The sequence below is a fragment of the Phoxinus phoxinus genome (genome assembly GCF_949152265.1).
Source record: "Phoxinus phoxinus genome assembly, chromosome: 14".
Classification (NCBI taxonomy): domain Eukaryota; kingdom Metazoa; phylum Chordata; class Actinopteri; order Cypriniformes; family Leuciscidae; genus Phoxinus; species Phoxinus phoxinus.
In genome coordinates this window covers 1,892,550-1,910,146 of record NC_136889.1, presented here as the reverse complement: position 1 = coordinate 1,910,146, position 17,597 = coordinate 1,892,550, and the positions used below count along the sequence as shown (strand labels likewise).

The 17,597-nt window shown below is 36.6% G+C and overlaps 2 protein-coding genes across 2 annotated transcripts in view; one reads left to right on the top strand and one right to left on the bottom strand.

Moving 5' to 3' along the window:
• Nucleotides 1–4,420, bottom strand: part of ccnj (cyclin J) — a 9,943-nt gene extending 5,523 nt beyond the window's left edge. Inside the window, exons 1-4 of the mRNA XM_079636317.1 lie at nucleotides 4,201–4,420; nucleotides 3,807–3,882; nucleotides 2,602–2,812; nucleotides 567–866 (exon numbers count right to left, since the gene is read on the bottom strand). Coding sequence (XP_079492443.1) covers nucleotides 567–866; nucleotides 2,602–2,812; nucleotides 3,807–3,875 — 580 coding nt within the window. The 5' untranslated portion in view covers nucleotides 3,876–3,882; nucleotides 4,201–4,420. The remainder of the gene's footprint in view (nucleotides 1–566; nucleotides 867–2,601; nucleotides 2,813–3,806; nucleotides 3,883–4,200) is intronic.
• Nucleotides 4,421–5,764: 1,344 nt separating this feature from the next.
• znf518a (zinc finger protein 518A) lies at nucleotides 5,765–14,614 on the top strand. The gene is made up of 3 exons (XM_079636300.1): nucleotides 5,765–6,112; nucleotides 8,341–10,359; nucleotides 13,519–14,614. The coding sequence occupies exons 2-3, from the start codon at nucleotides 8,358–8,360 to the stop codon at nucleotides 14,241–14,243; spliced, it is 2,727 nt and encodes a 908-aa protein (XP_079492426.1). The 5' UTR covers nucleotides 5,765–6,112; nucleotides 8,341–8,357; the 3' UTR covers nucleotides 14,244–14,614.
• The last annotated feature ends 2,983 nt before the right edge of the window (nucleotides 14,615–17,597 follow it).

The window sequence follows — 17,597 nt, the reverse complement described above, 5'->3', positions numbered from 1 at the left end:
GTTTTTAAATGTGCTATATAAATAAATGTGATTGATTGATGCATTTTTAGCTAACGGATTTGTATTAGGGATGCATAACGATTAATCGCAATTAATCGTTTGCAGAATAAAAGTTTTTGTTTACATCATATATTTGTGTGTACTGTGTAAAATACTTATGTATTTATAAATACACACACATGCATGTATACATTTTAAAAATATTTACATGTTTATATTTAAATATATTATATATAATTATAAATAATATATTTTTTTCTTAAAATTATACCTGCATGTTTGTATATTTATATATACATAATTATTATACACAGTACACACACATATATGATGTAAACAAAAACTTTTATTCTGCATTAATCGTTAATCGTCTGCGATTAATTGTTATGCATCCCTAATTTGTATATGTACATTTCTGAAATATATAACTCAGTTTCCTCTGATAACAGATCCCTCTATTATAATGTGGACTCGTGCATTTTCTGTAAAGCTGCTTTGAAACGATGTGTGTTGTGAAAAGTGCTATTCAAATAAATGTGAACTGAGTTTCGGACCGGACGCCGCACCTTGCAGAGACACCTCTAGGAAGTAGTCGGCATATTTGGACATGTAGAGCACGGTTTTCTCCATGCACGCCATCGGCCAGCCGTCGTGCAGGTCCGTGTCGTTCACAGCGACTGGCAGGTAGTACTCGATGAAGTGGGCGGCCGTGGGAAGGTACAGGTTCCACTGGAACGTCTCGAGGAGCAGCAGCTCCATGTGCAGGAGACCCTGTTTGGTCAGAACCAGGTTCATGGAGCTCATACAGCCCAGACTGTTCAGGGTCTCCAGCTTCGGGACACGGTCTTCTCTCTCCTCAAACTTACCTGGAGAACAACAACTTGTGAGACGAGTCAACATGAAATGTTTACTTTTGTCATCAGGGGTCTCATTTAGAAAACTGTGCGTAGGATCTTTACTAAAAGTGCACGTGCGCCTGAAAGTAAAAAAATATTCAGACTTATAAAAGCGTGCGTACGCCAGAACCTGCGCAACATTCCCTTTATAAATCCCAGTCAGCGGAAGATTGTGCGCACATGCGTCTCCACCCCGAAATAACCATATATAAGCTTACAACGCCTCTTTTACTATGCATATCCTCATCTGCATATCATTTGGATATGCATATTCATCCACATGATCCCATGTTTAACGGTACAAGAGATTAGGAAAATATGAGACACGGATGTGCCGTCACATTACATTGTTAAAAATAATTTAATAGCCTATTCTTGCCTTGTTTTTGAATAAATAAAAAAAAAAAAAAGTATAAAATACAGACAATGGGTCTCATTCATGAAACACGAGCAGAACGAATTTTTGTGTAAATCGTGTGTAAAGTGGTTCTGACGTAAATTTTCGGATTCATTAAAATGTTCGTATCTTCCAAATGTTAGTTGGTACGAAATAAATCTACGCCTGCTCCCAGCCACGCGTAAATATCCGTTTAACATCCGAACGTTTTGCTCATTAATAAGGCTGCATTTTAATTCACATTAATCGGGTACATATTTACACAGCATTTTGAAAAAATATGATATATAGTAATTACATTCGGTTTTTCTTTTTACTTTTATTATGAGAGCCAGTGATAGCATCTGCAAACGGAACACTTTAATCAAACAATTAATTGCTTTCAATAGGGCTGGCTTTATTTTTTCGAAGTGAACTAATTCGTTTTTTGCAGTCGCTTCATGTCGAACCATTTTCTCTTCACTTCTGGGACTGTTCGATTAACAGATGAACCTCCAGTAACTGCGTCTGTAATATCTGCCAAACTTCCTTTTTTTTAGGACCTGATACGCCACTATGTACGCTTGAAAATAAAATGTGGCGTTTTGAATGAACTTCTGATAATAAAATATTATCTGATAATGAGAAATTTTTCTTTTTCATTCGCTTTTGAGAAGACATGTTGAAATCCTTCGTTTGGTGTCATAATATGATGCCCATATATAGTTGTCAGTCGGATTTAATGGGCGGGATTTATGGTAATTAAGAATGAGCGTGCACGCGTGTCCCATTTACGACTGATTGGAATTCATTAACACACACACACATTTCACTATCACATCTGACGTTTACTAAATATTTGTGAATCAGGAGAAGAGTTTTCGGGAAGGTCTCTTTACGCGCAGATCACTCACATATTTACTCGTATATTTACGAATGTTTCATGAATGAGACACATTTTTTCTCAAGCTTTTCCACTGCCCAAATAGTATTTTTAATTGCTTTATATTTTAAATGGAAACATTGTGCATTATTGACCATTATTTGCATGAAAACATTTGCTCAGAGAATGAGTTCTGCTAATTTCCCTGTCAAGTTTGTTTTTATAAATCACAACTTATGCATGGGAAGTGGCGTACGCCTGTTTCAGGGCCTGTTAGCGGTTATAAATGAAGCCCCTGATGTACTGCAGTATCTTCAACTAGATGTTTACATTTTCAGAAGTAAATGCGAGTAATGTTTGCATGTTGCACATGGTTATGGCATCATACACAATAAGAGCAGGAATTGTGTTCATTTCAGTAATGATTAATAGGAGTAAACTCTTACTGGCCAGAAGCAAGCAGGACAGAGCGACCATGTGAAGCTGCTGTACTGAGATGTCATAGCGGTCCATGAACAGGTCCAGCAGATAAACAGCCAAGTGTCTGGCCGCTGGGCACAGCTTGAACCGATTGCTGACTATAGCGATGAGGTCTGCAAAATATCTTCTAAGGCTCAGCTGTGGGGACTGGCCTTTATATGCAGGCAACCGCAGCTCCTGAAAGACAACCAAGGAGACAATCACACTGCAATTAATATGTTTTGGAATATTGATTTGTGCAATAACCAAGTTAAGTTGCACATACATGCATTTATGCAAACCAATAATAAAATCTTACTGCAATGAAGAGTTTATTAACGGCTGATCTGTGCAATAGCCAAGCAAAGATGCATATGCAACCATTCTAGTTTCATTTACATAAATGCATGCATATATAACTTTACTGAATGCACGTAAATGCAACTTTAATGCAAGCATATACAACTTTACTGAATGCATGTAAATGCAACTTGAATGCATGAATATACAACTTTACTGAATGAATGCATATACAACTTTACTGAATGCATGTAAATGCAACTTGAATGCATGAATATACCGGTACAACTTAAATGGATGCATATACATCTTTCCTGAATGCATGCAAATACAACTTTACTGAATGAATGCATGCATATACAACTTTACTGAATGCATGCATATACAACTTTACTGAATGCATGCATATACAACTTTACTGAATGCATGCATATACAACTTTACTGAATGCATGCATATACAACTTTACTGAATGCATGCATATACCGGTACAACTTAAATGGATGCATATACATCTTTCCTGAATGCATGCAAATACAACTTTAATGCATGCAAGTTGCATTTACATTAAGTCAGTAAAGTTGCATATGCATGCATGCCTGCCACACAGGTCCAGTATAGTATAGGTATTATAGTGTATTACCAGGTATAGTGTATTATAGTGTGTTGCATTGTATTGTATTTGTTTGTGTCATATGTCTGACACATATGTTGCGACTGCGCCGCAAACCCAATTGCCCCACGGGGACAATAAAGTTTATACTACTACACATTATACAAACCGAATAGTAAAATTCACTCCTAGAATAATTTTGTAATACTGATTTGTGCATGATATCATAAACACAGCGTCAGTGGCACCGAATAACAACACAATGACAGGGATACAAACTTTGTAACGCAGGGCCTGATAGATGTCCTCTGCAAGTTCTCCTGTCCACCACTGACCCTCCAGCTCCATTGGGCTCCTGGAATATTTGAGGTTTGAAGATCAGGTCAGCTTCATTGAACTAAAGCACCTCAATGCATCCCAACACAAATCAAAGCCTGAGCAACAATCAGCACTGATCACGGAGAGACTGATCTTGATTGGTCCAACACACTTTCCTCAATCAAGAGGAGAAGATCATGAGGAACCAGCCTCAGTGTGCACAACAGTTACTGGGTCACTCGAACTCAGTGCAGATCACAGGCGACAAGTAACGAGAACCAATGCAACATGAATCTACTATAAATCAAATGTGTTATAATAAACTCATGTCAAATAGAGTTTGTTAAGTACTTACCTCACACAAAGACGCCTGCATACAGACAATACAATGCAAACCAGCAGCAGAACAAAACCTACTCGGAGAATCAAAGTGTAAATCAAAGTAAGTTCAACACTTTAGTGTTCACAGGCAGAGTAACAAATAGCAATACACGGCACGGCGAGTGCGGAGCTCAGCCAATCGGAAGACGCCTTACAACCACAGAGCAACCAATCAGAACTCATCTTTCATCAGCGTCATCACAAGGCATGAGAAACTTTTGTCAATGCAGCGAGAAAGAAATACTAATCGCAAAATTGCACAGAAAGTAAATATGTGATTATATAAAATGGCACGTGACAGAGATGCGAGAAGAATCACAATGTTCAGTAATAGCTTTTTGTAAAAGTGCGAATGTGTTTGAGCCTGTTTTAACACTATATCACCACTAGAGGTCAAGCTCTCCTCAACAATGGCTGGTATCCCTGTGCAGTGTGTGTGTGTGTGTGTGTGTGTGTGTGTGCCACTAACACATCTGTTTACTGGTATTTATCGTGTATATACTGTCTATGGTATTTATAACCCCTGTTTTTAAATGCAACTAAAAAAACTGCATAGGTACGAATGCACTTCTACTGCATTAAATACATATCATATATTTTATTATTTAGTTTTTATGGTAAATTGCATGGAATCTCTTTCTCTCTCTCTCTCTCTCTCTCTCTCTCTCTCTCTCTCTCTCACACACACACACACACACACACACACACACACACACACACACACACACACACACACACACACGCACTCACACACACACACACACACACACACACACACACACACACACACACACACTCTCACTCTCTCTCTCTCTCTCTCTCTCTCTCTCTCTCTCTCTCTCTCTCTCTCTCTCTCTCTCTCTCTCTCTCTCTCTCTCTCTCTCTCTCTCTCTCTCTCACAAATACACACTCTCCATAGATAGTAATTGTCTTTATACTGTACATAATGTATATTCTCTCCCTTTGAAATAAATCCCTAAACCTGCCCATCACACAAAAGTTTTTGCATTTATATATATAAAAAAAAAAAGTATGTATACAATTGTTTCCTCATAGGTTCCCCTAAAGTGACACAAGTCCCCATGAGTCTGTGTGCATTGGGGTTTAACACACACACACACACACACACACACACACACACACACACACACACACACACACACACACACACACACACACACACACACACACATAATTTGACACATTAATTCCATGCAATTTACCATTCAAATGCAATGATAAAGATATATGTATTTTATTCATTAAAACTAGGACCAGTACTACACTGCAGGATTATACAATTATTATAATATATTACTTCCAGGAGTGATACTAATAGATTACATTTATTTGCACCAAAAGGAATTCACTACAGAATTAAAAAAGTAGAAAAAACAACAAAAAAACAGATTTAAATAATTATATATAGTTTATAAATAAAATAAAAAATATTCATTTCTACAGTGTTATTATGCATGCATGCACTTTTTTCCACATCGTTATTTCTGTTAGAAGAGCATGCAGTGAACTGCTCCACACATGAGTGTCGTGTGAAGGTTGAACAGTGGCTCTATATGGCGGTTATAAACAGTGCTGAATGATGTTGTGTTGAAAGAGGAAGCGCGTGCTGTCTTCATGGGCTTGTACTTTTCTGTGCACTGGCTCAAAGAAATGAAAGAAAGCGGACGACACAAAAAGAAAGCGGCATTGTTGAATAAAAAAAAAATGCATGCAATTTAGCCAATGCAATTAGGCATTAGTATGATGTGGCACGCAGGTAATCCACTCTTGTCACGGGCTTGAGCTGCTTTTGTCCCCGGATTGAAGTGTCATGGCTGCCGTGCGCTGTTGACTGATTCTGGTTGGACGGGAGGCGGAAAAGCGCTGTAAGTCTGATCACCTTCGACAGTTTTACATGCACTTATACGCGTTTTCACATATGCATTACGTAAACGTTGACTTTGAAGAAGATCTAAAGTTTTAGAAGTGGGAATGCAATGTCGCGCGCGCAAATGGCATGACAGATATAGCAGTTTAGTGAAACATGTTTGTTGGGCAACTTTACATAAGCAGGACTGCATAGTTACTTGAGTAAACTGTATCGCAGGCTATATGCATTGCTTTTTAGATTGCATTGCATTCAATATGTTTTAAAACTTTATAACACGTTCATTGCATTGTGACAGGGGGAATTAGGCAACTGGACCACAGGTGCAAACTGATTATAATTTAACTTGTGCAGTTCAAGATGCATGCTTAGTGTGTGCTCCTGGATTGCTTTTAATTCATTTCTTACATGTCTTTGTTGCATGGGTCAGTATGCGTATGTGAAGACTGAGATGTGAGGAAGATTAGTATTTAACTATGCTTACAAAACAGTACAATACAGTGATGTTAATTTCATGGTACTGTGATGTATATCATGACTGTAAGCTATCATATTACAATGGAAGTCAAGTGTATTTCACAGAATACCATGGTATTACCATGCTAGATGCCCAAAATAATCCTGATATTAAAGTCAGTGTATTTGTTACACACGTGATGCATAAGCATTACATTGCTTTAAACTAACCTTAAACCAGAAATTGATTATGTTAAGGAATAATAGTTAAAAAGTAAACCAATAACAAAAAGAGGACTAAGTGTATACTATGTAATAAATCAAAAATGTAAGTGAAAATGTACCATCATGATACCATGTTCAAAAAGCATGGTAATACCATAGTACATAGTGCTGAACACACACACACACACACACACACACACACACACACACACACACACACACACACACACACACATAGGGTAATTCAAACAAACTGAATTGTAATTAATATGTTGTAGTCTTCACGTAATCGGGGTTTGTTCTCAAATACCTTTTTGAACATGTTGTGTAATTACTGTATATGTGACAGTATTTTCATATAGATTTTTGTTATATTTGTGTGGAAAGCTCATGGATAAATGCTTATTAATTTCCATTTAATGTCTAGTTTACACAATAGTGCACATCATTCATTACAATAATTACTCAAAATGACGAGTAAATGTAATAAACGAGCACATTTTTAACAACAGTTTTGGGTCGGTAAAATATGTTAATGTTTTTAAAGAAGTCTCTTCTGCTCACAAAGGCTGCATTTTTTTAGGGATACAAAAATATAGTATTATTGTGAAATATTGCATAAAACATTTAATTTTAATAAAAAAATATTGAATTGCAAAAATATTAAGCAGTACAGCTGTTTTTTTTACATTGATAATAATCATAAATGTTTCTTGAGCAGCAAATCATCATATTATACTGATTATGAAGGATCATGTGACACTGAAGACTGGCGTAAGGATGCAGAAATTCAGCTTTGATCACTGGAATAAATTAGTTTACAATATAGGGCTGCACAATATATCGAATTTATCGAAATATCGCAAATGCATATATCGCAATAAGCATATCGCAACAGCTTGCAATAAATGGGGTCATGAACAAAAGACAACGTTTTTTTATCTTTAATAAGTATCAGGATATATTTCATTCATACAGTGAAAACTAAGCAATGTTTTATTTTTATATTTTATGATTCAGTATCTTTTATTAAATAAAGCTAATGTAGGATAACCTGAAGCCCTGTGGTTTACACTGATGTTAAAATAACACTTCTTATGCTACAGTAAAACACTGATGTTCACTTTCAGAAGTTATAAGGATGTTTTCTTGTCATAAAAAGAATGTGAAACACATGTAGGTTATATCATTTTAAATATATTTTAAAGATAATTTAAGTTTATTTTACACACTTTAAGCATTATTGTATCGCATATCGAATATCGCATTATTTAAGGAGTTATCGCATATCGCATTTTTCTTCAATATCGCACAGCCCACACAGAAAACAGCGTATCGTATTAATATTTTAAAAGATTTACTGTATTTTTGATCAAATAAATGCAGCAGAAGATACTTTGTTTTGCTCAGTACTGCAACCAGAACCACTGGTGAAAATATAATAACATTGATTATTAAGTATGATACAAATTTTATGTTGATTGTTGAGTTTTAAGCACGATCTATGATCTATCTAAATGTTACATTTCTCCTTGTCTTGTATAGGGCTCTGTACATCCAAAATGAACAGAGTCGACGCCAAACCTGACGCTCAGGTTGGGAATGAAGAGAGGAGCATTTGGCATAAACGCCTGCGTCTCAGGAAGTCCTCCTTTTCATTCCCCAATGAACAAAACACTGTGAAAGAGGAGACGAATGTTACGCCGCATGGACCGAAAGAATCAAAGAAGTTCAAGAAACGACACCTTGTGAACACTTTCATCTGCTCTGCGTGCAGCGACGGCGTCTCGTTTACACCCGGCGAGTTAATGATGCATTTTACGATTGTCCACGGAGGCAAAGGAAGCCGGCCGATGTTTCCATGCAACGTGTGCGGTTTCTCAACGTCGGTGTTCACTACGCTTCAGCAGCACCGAATACATCACAAGGACTGTTTGTTCACTTGTGAGATTTGCAATGACGACGTCCAGCAAACGCTTCCCCAACTAACCCAACATTGTCAAACTCACCATTCGATGAATGGTCAATACTACTGTCCAAAATGCAAACTCTCCATCCAAGAGGTTGAGCAGTTCATATGTCACTCGTGTTCGGCACCAATCATAAGCGATCGTGAGGAAAGCATTAACTTGAGGGCGGCACAGAAAAGCAATCTCCTGAAGCACATGGCTGCTGCATGCCGTCAAAGGTGGAGCAGAAGAAATTGGTGGAGAGAACGGGCACAAGTCTGCAAACAACACAATAACCCGTCCCAAGAGTTTAAGGTCTTGCTTCCAAAACCAGAACCCGAATGGGCATCCCATTTATTACCATTATCCACACCCGGTCTACTGGACAACCATGGCTTGTTAATGGATCCAGAGAAGACCTTGGAGGAAACGCAGCAGTTTCTTGAAAGGACTGTTAGTAGTGCTAATAAGTGGCCTACATCTCTCAAAAGCGAGCTTGATGTTGTTCCTCTCGTGCCGACGACACCCTGTCCGTCACAAGCGAATGCTAAGCGGTGTAACGCGCCACACCCGGGCCTGCGGCGCACTGGGAAAGATAAGCTAACCGGACTTATGGAGAAGAACAATATATCTGTCCCGCCAGATTGCACTACAAAAGTGGTCGGGTTCAAAATGGTGGACGGCAGAAAGCATTTAGTTCTTAAAGTCATTCCCTCAAACAAGCAAGATGTTTCAACGACTCCAAGGGAATCGGATTGTGTTGAACCAACCGATCACCCAACCGATCACCCAATCGCTAAACCAATCGAATCCAGTGAGACGTCAACGGTCAATGCCTCAGGAAACTGTTCTCATCATGCTCAGGTGACTTCTCGAAGGTCTTCATCCCAAAGAAAGAAGTGCGTAGCTCAGCGGGACTTCTTCTCTTCAGTGGTTGAAAGGATAAAAAGCCAAGAAAAAGATGTCTGCAATAATCAGGAACCCACTGAGTGCGATACACGCATTAATCTTAACGTGTGCAACGCAGAGAAGCAAATGCATTCTTGCGCCGAAGTGGATATTCATGCAAAGAGAGGGAAGGACTGCCAAGACAAAGCCCTCAGTGAATCCGAGGAGAACTTCACCGCATGCCAAGCAGATTCAGGCTGTCACAGTGATCTGACCTCGGATGCTGGCTCTTCGGAAGAGAGATGTAGTTCTCGACTCCTTAGTGCAGCGTTCGATAAAGAACACAACCTTACACTAGATTCAAACCTCGCCGGGCTTCATTCAAACACAGACTCGTGCTCCATCTCAGGGTTTGATTGCATTAGTCCATCCGCTAGATCTCCCCTGAAGGGTTTGGCTGAGACGTTGTGTCATTTTCGGAGTGAAGATGAGAGCCTGTTATTTCACAGTCGCAGTGCTGACGAGTGCACAAACAACACAGACCCCGGGGATTCTCCGGTCCCGGTGGGTCAGCAGCGCGGCTGTGAGAGGGAAACCGCTCCAGACCTGGATCAGACGGTGGATGAGCTGACGTTCACAACAAGCAGCCGTTCGCTGGATGAAGCGCGGGCGATATCTGCACATGACCGCTCTGATGATCCCCGGCCAGATGTGACATGCACTGGAGGTAAGCAATAAGCTGAACACGCTGGGATAAAGTGTACTTGTTGTGTTCCCAGGGTCACGGAAAACAGTTTTAATTCTTCAAATGCAATGGAAATTTCTGTGGGATATACAGTCAAATCAAAATGTATTCAGACACCTTCAACATTTCTCACATTATAAGTTTATTCACTATAGTTTAGAAAATTTTAATAAAATATGACCAGAACTCAGGTGATATTTCACTGGTTTTGTCCATCCTTCTGTTAGACTGTCTCACACATGAATTATGTTGAATATCTGTCAGCTGTTAAATGTAACTACACAATTACCGGTAGATAATACCAGTTTAGCTCAACCAATTAAGCTATGCTTCATTTTGTTCAGTCTGTGGTGTTAAAAGAGCATTAGCAGTTAAGGCGAGATACGGCAGGCAAAAACATCGGGTTTTTTTCACTGGTCAATTTTGAGATTTTGGGCTATTTGTCTCCAATAACAATGTCTTCTTTCAGACTTGTGGTGAAAAAAAGTCCAAAATACACATTTAGGTCTTTATTTTACTACACTTTGTCTATTTGCGTCTGTAGATTTCTCCTAAATTCAACAAAAGTTGTCGTTCTAAATCAACGCGCTGCTCTGCGATCTCACTCTGCTTCCTTTTAATAATACACATTGTTGTAAAGCTCTCTCTCCTGTACAATGTTGTCGGATCCAAATATGGTAATTTCCTTTTTATCAGCAACCAATCGTGAAAGTACAATGGGCATTTAACTCTAAAAGCGAAATTTTATTGGCTGATGTCAATTTCTGACAGCGTGATTGGTTCAGATGCATCACGTGACGCGCTCTGACACTTAGATGTGTGTTTTTGACTGTTTTTCTGTTCAGTTGAAGGCCATAAATGCTGTGTTTATAAGTTTTGATGTGATTTAGGTGGTTTGTATTGTTGTTGCTAATGATTTGATGAGATATTGTGTCAGTAAATAGTTGTTTCCACTAAAAAAGTAAAAATTTCAAAAAAAAAAAAAAAATTTATGAACTTGCGCAAGTAATCAACTGAGGAAATTTCAAGGTGATATCTATTATTTAAAAATTTTACCCTATTCACCTGTAGTGTCTCACCTTAAAGAAAAAACACTTCAGCAAAACATGGTCCGGTCAAAGTGTCTGAATAATTTTTGGTCCCACATTTTTTTATAGATTTTACTGGTAGTCACTGTATGAAGAATTTTTGGGTATAATATGTCAGAGTTTACTTTATTTTGCTATCCTCACTTACATAAATGAACTATAGTGTCCTGCACACACTAGTAAAAAAAATATAAAAAAATAAAATAATTTTTGCTAGTTGGCTTTGGAGTAAAAAAAAAAGAAAAAAATTGAAAAGTCATGCCATGAAAAATTATAAAAGGTGTGTAGAGTAAGAGATGGTGTCTATCCTTCAAGACGTTCATAAAACCATGGGCTTTTAGTTTTAGTGAAGGTAGACAGCATGTCTAATTCAATTCAATTCACATTTATTTGTATAGTGCTTTTCACAATACATATCGTTTCAAAGCAGCTTTACAGAAGATGCATGCGTCTTTATTACAATAATGTGGTCAATGAAAAGGCTGTAAGTGATGTTTATTGTTTGGCCTACAAAACATAGATATATATGGAAGTGTTTTGGAAAAGACTTCAAAGGTCACATGCATAGATATCTAAACATGGACGCCACATTAGAGAGCCGCTATATTGAAGTCGTGCGACGTGCGCCATATTGGAACAGTCAAAGCTGGTCCGTGAACACTTGAGAGCAAATTGACTGCAAACCTAGTTATTATTCACATTTATGAACGCCTATATCTGCAATAAGTCATTAGCAGATCGCACAGGATTTCCTGTATCATGAATGTTAGATATTTCGGTGCATGAAATATAATGGTTAAAGCTCCTTATAAATATTATGAATCATCAGAGAACCCTACCGTATAGATTTCATATCATAGAATATTACGGTTTTCATCCTTTTGACATTTATCATTATTATCATAATTCTGAAATTGCTCAGTAACCATCTTTCCAAAAAGATTCAACAAATGCATTAAGTAAAATATAGCCATTAAACATATTTTCCATGTTTTTCACCATATATTTAACATTTAACACAATCATTAAAATATTAAATTAAATTCATATTTATTTGTATAGCGCTTTTTTACAATACACATCGTTTTACAGAAAATGCACGAGTCCACATTACAATAGAGTGATCTGTTATCAGAGGAAACTAAGTTATGTATTTCAGAAATGTACATATACAAATCACAGCTAAAAATGTATAAATTTAAACAATGTAATAATTTAAGGCAGAAACAACGAGCTCATTGAAGTAATGAATACTTGTTTGTTGCAAAATTTTTGGATTAAAATATTCCAAAACCACTAGAACAATGTTATATATTTTGTTGATTTGTTTACTTACATAATCCCAAGTGTTTCCAAGAATCTTTAAATCCAAGCAATTTTAACGTCGCCTATCAATGGCTAAGTTTCCATCCACTTGTCAATCGAATTATCTGAAGTTCGGTTAAAAAAAACAGAAAGCTGGTGAAAGTGTTTCCATCCGACGGCTTTAAAGCGAATAAAAACCTGTGCGTAATGACGTCACACGCTGTTTTGCGATCAAATTGGTATATCGAATTGATTTGAGACATTTTAAGGTGTTTCCATTCATTTTTGCACTGAATCGCACAACATTCAAGCCAACATCTGCGAACAAAGTTTTGCTAGACAAAATGCTATTCATTATTTATTAGGCAAATAACGTTTCCATCAGCGTTTATCGCATAAGCCGTATATCGATCAAGATAAAATCGACCGAATGTATTTCATTTGAGTCGATATTCATGAAATTCAATCGAATTTTACTGTTTCCATAAGGCATTTTTCATTCGATATCACTTAATTCGGATAAAAACGTGTGGATGGAAACATAGCTAGTGACATCCCTTTTGTTGTTTGTTAACAAATTATTAAAACGTATAGAAAATTGTAGCATTGGTGCATGTTGATTCAGAGTCAAATATAGTGAATAAACATGCTTGATTTTTCTCTAAATTAACATTAATTATTAGATATGCATAGTACAGAAACATTTAGCATGCTGAGACATTTTAAAGCATTCTTCTGTTTCCATCAGGTCCAAACCAGCAATCCAAGCCAGTCGACACCAGCCTCATCTTTCCCGATGATTCAAACTCTTCCACATGTGTATCCCGGGAGTCAATCGGCCCTCTTGCATCACTGAACAGAAAGCGCATGGGAGAAACGTCCTCTCCGGACTCTCCCGTCAGTAAATCCCAGAGGCGTTCGACTCGAGGCTCTGAAGACGTCACAGCATCAGACCTCCACTGGCAACCGGCGGCTCGAGACGTTCCCACAAGCCTTCGACTGATTCCCTACAGCTCCTCGCAATCCGTTCAAATCCCACGGGATACCCAGCCTGTTATAGTCCTCAACCATCCCGACACGGAGATTCCCGAGGTGACCAACATCATGAAAGTCGTTCACAAGCACAAGGACGCCGTGCAACGTGTCGTGCTGTCTCGGAAAACTCTCCGGGCTCTCTCGGATTTCAACTTCCGGGATAACCTTATCGGGGATTGCCATGCATTTCCCCATTTCAGGAGGGAATGGCCGAACGGGACGGTGAAGGAAAGATTCAGCTTGAAACTGAGGCTTAAAAGAGTGTGTGGAAGAAAGTACACCGTGGTACCAGCAGCATCAGAGAGCAGTGTGCTTCAGCCGACGTTTAGATGCTGGTTTTGCGGGAGGATTTTTAGGAACCAGGAAGCTTGGGTGGGACACGGACAAAGACATCTGATGGAAGCGACCCGAGGCTGGGAACAGCTCTTTAACAGATAGAGGAATCGCATTTACACTTGTTTTCTGCATTAGCCATTTTTTTAAGAAGTGTGTGAATCAGGGTTACTATGCAAATCTCAGGGTGAGCAAAACACAGGTCCCAATCTGAGGATATTCCATCATTCTTTATAGTAATATTCTTTTAAACCCTTTTTCGGGTGGCGATTTATATGATTGAATATTCAAGTTGACACAAGCAAGCATTATTTATTTTGTTCCACAATGTGAAAAAATACAGAGCATTAGTTAATATATTATAAAATCACTGTGTCAAACCAAACCCATCTCGCACGATTAGGGCTGTAAACGATTAATCGCGATTAATCGAATCCCAAATAAAAGTTTGTTTACATAATATATGTGTGTATTGTGTATAATTATTTTGTATATATAAATACACACACATGCATGTATATATTTAAGATTTTTATTTATTTATATATAAAATAGTTCTATTTATATAGAATATAAATCATATAAAAATATATATGCTGTAAATATTTCTCAAATATATACATGCATGTGTGTGTATTTATATATACAAAATAATTATACACACATATATTATGTAAACACAAACTTTTATTTTGGATTTGATTAATCGCGATTAATTGTTTACAGCCCTACGCACGATACTGTGAGATTATTGCAGAGACCTCAGGTAATATTATCATATTCCACTGTAAGATTAATACTAATGGAGCAAGTGTGTTGAACGAGTGACTGAACAGTTGTGTTTGATGCTAGACATCTGTTTGTCTTAATACTTGTTTTATTATTTTATTTCTGGTGTTTGAAACCGATAGACTAGGACATGTGTAGTTGAACCTCTTTATTACTTCCGTTGTGCTTTACTAATCAACTTTAATTAGGCTTTTGTGACTGGAATGTTTACAGAATGTAAAGTTGATCCGTTGTAAATGACTTTCAAAGGTGCGTCAGCTTGTCATATAGCATTCGTTTAAAACTACACCTGTGTGCAGGAGCATACGCTGCGTCACTGAAATTCAGTTTTGTATTTATGCTAATTGTCTTTATATTTATTTTTTCAGCATGCAGTTGGCTATGTTACGTTACATGGGTTTGATTAAGGATTTAATTAATGGTTTAAATTAGGGCTGTTAAACGATTAATCGCGATTAATCGCATCCAAAACAAAAGTTATATATGTAATAAATGTGTGTGTACTGTGTATAATTATTTTGTGTATATATATACACACACACGTTCATGTATATATTTAAGAAAAATTTGTTATTTATATATGAAATATTTATAATTTATATATAATACAAATTATATATAAATCTATATACATGCAAATAGTTCTTAAATGTATACAAGCATGTGTGTGTATTTACATATATAAAATAATTATACACAGTACGCACACATTTATTATGTAAACAAACTTTTATTTTGGATGCGATTAATCGCGATTAATCGTTTAACAGCCCTAGATTAAAATTCATTATCTTACATTTATCTAATTGTTATTGTATTACTGATTGTTATAGAATCATGTAAACTGTGATGTTGTGTTCTCAGTAGTCAATCATTTTAGTCTCATTTATGAAGCCAAAGGATTTTTTAAGATCAGTGTAATAATCTGATCAGAATAATAATTTCGTGAGTAATGATTATTTTCACAGACTTTTGATTGCACTGCAAAGTTTGAAGCTCTTAGCAGTGGTGTGTAAATTTCCTTCTGAATATCGTAAATGTCCCGCCGTGACATTTGAAGACGGTCTTTATTCCAGGTCTCTGATCCACTTAACTTGAAAACCAAAGAAAATGTGTCTCTTAATTGTGTTTGTATAGAGGTTAAAACACTGGTATATGCACTAACAGCTGTGAATGACACCTTGTGTTGCTGTATTGTAGAAGTGCCTCCATACAACCCGAGACTCTATCAGTAAATAAAGAAATATAATTATTTTGAACATTTTTTTGTTTTGATTTGAGCTTTTTAAGAAAAACACTATTGTTCTGATTACACAGTTTTGCGTTTCAAACTCTTATCTAAATGTATGTCAGGTTTTTTAGCCCCTTATATTGCCATCGTCATTACATATTTAAAACAGTAATATCCTATACTAAACCTAAACTAATCTTGACAAACTATATATCATTTGAAAGCTTACAATCTCTAGTTTACATATTTGGTGACTTATTTTCTAAATAAATTACAGAGGAGCCGTAATTTATCAATTTGCATCAAGAATATGTTCATACTCCTAAGGCATGTTCAGACCTTTATTTTGAAATAGTGATGAACATGAAAAATCATGAAAGAATGGTAGAAACCTCAGTTTGTTTTCATGCCAAGAGTTCAAAAGATAGCATCCATTCAATTCTGTTAGAAAAAAAGGTCTGAAAATGTTTTAAATATAAAGAAAATAATAATAGATTCAGCATTAGTGATGTGTCAGCGAGCTATAATGCACATACGTGATCTTCTGTGTTTCTTAGAGGTTGAATTCATTTCAAAATCTGCCAAACTTCCAATACTACTTCTGAATAGGATGTCTACTTCATAAATTGTATGAAAATGGTAAAAATAATGGTTCAGACTCAAACAACATTATGGAAATGGCGGCGCCCTTATATGGGCAGTAATGTCCACTAGTGGAGAAGTGTGGTACTGCGCCCAAACTAAATCTCACTGAACGCTCATTTTTTGAGATATCAACCTAAAATTTGAAACACAACTTGTTTAGATTTTTGGCTTTGATTTTTTTTTTTTTGCATTTTTAGAGTCCACCAGGTTTTTTAAATATATATTTTATATAATATATGAATAATTAAATTTTTAACATTGTACATTTTCATAAACTCAAACTTTTATAACTTTTTTTCTATTTAACTTAATTTATTTCACTTCAACAAAAATCTGCCAAATGTATTCTTTAAAACAAGACCGATCTTACATCTATATTCCAAAGCATTCTTGAATTACAACCATTTAAGTTCGAAATGTGCATTTTCATGTCTATAAAAAAAAAGGTTTTTTTTTTTACCTTAATGGGTTAAACAGTTTTTTACACTTGTATACTGAAAAAAGAAATAGTGATAATGAAATTTTAGTTAGGATACTACAACTCATAATTTAGGACTATATCAAGAGAGAACAAGCAGTGCTGGGGAAAGTACATTTTAAAAGTAACGCGTTACAATATTGTGTTCCCCTGTTACTTTTATGTTAAGTAATAAGTTAAGTTACTTTTGCATTACTTTTTATAACCTGGGTTAGGCTTGCTTGTTTGTTTTTAAAAACAAAAAAGTTATATTTTTGGCAAGTCTAAAGGCCCTTTTCCATCAAAAGCCTCAGGTAGATCACGGAAGGTCAGCAGC

What these genes read in the sequence shown, in the direction of transcription:
- znf518a (XM_079636300.1), top strand. Translation starts at nt 8,358, where the DNA reads ATGAACAGAGTCGACGCCAAACCTGACGCTCAGGTTGGGAATGAAGAG. An exon ending in AGATGTGACATGCACTGGAG is followed by an intron (nt 10,360 to 13,518) that starts GTAAGCAATAAG and finishes TGTTTCCATCAG; the next exon opens with GTCCAAACCAGCAATCCAAG.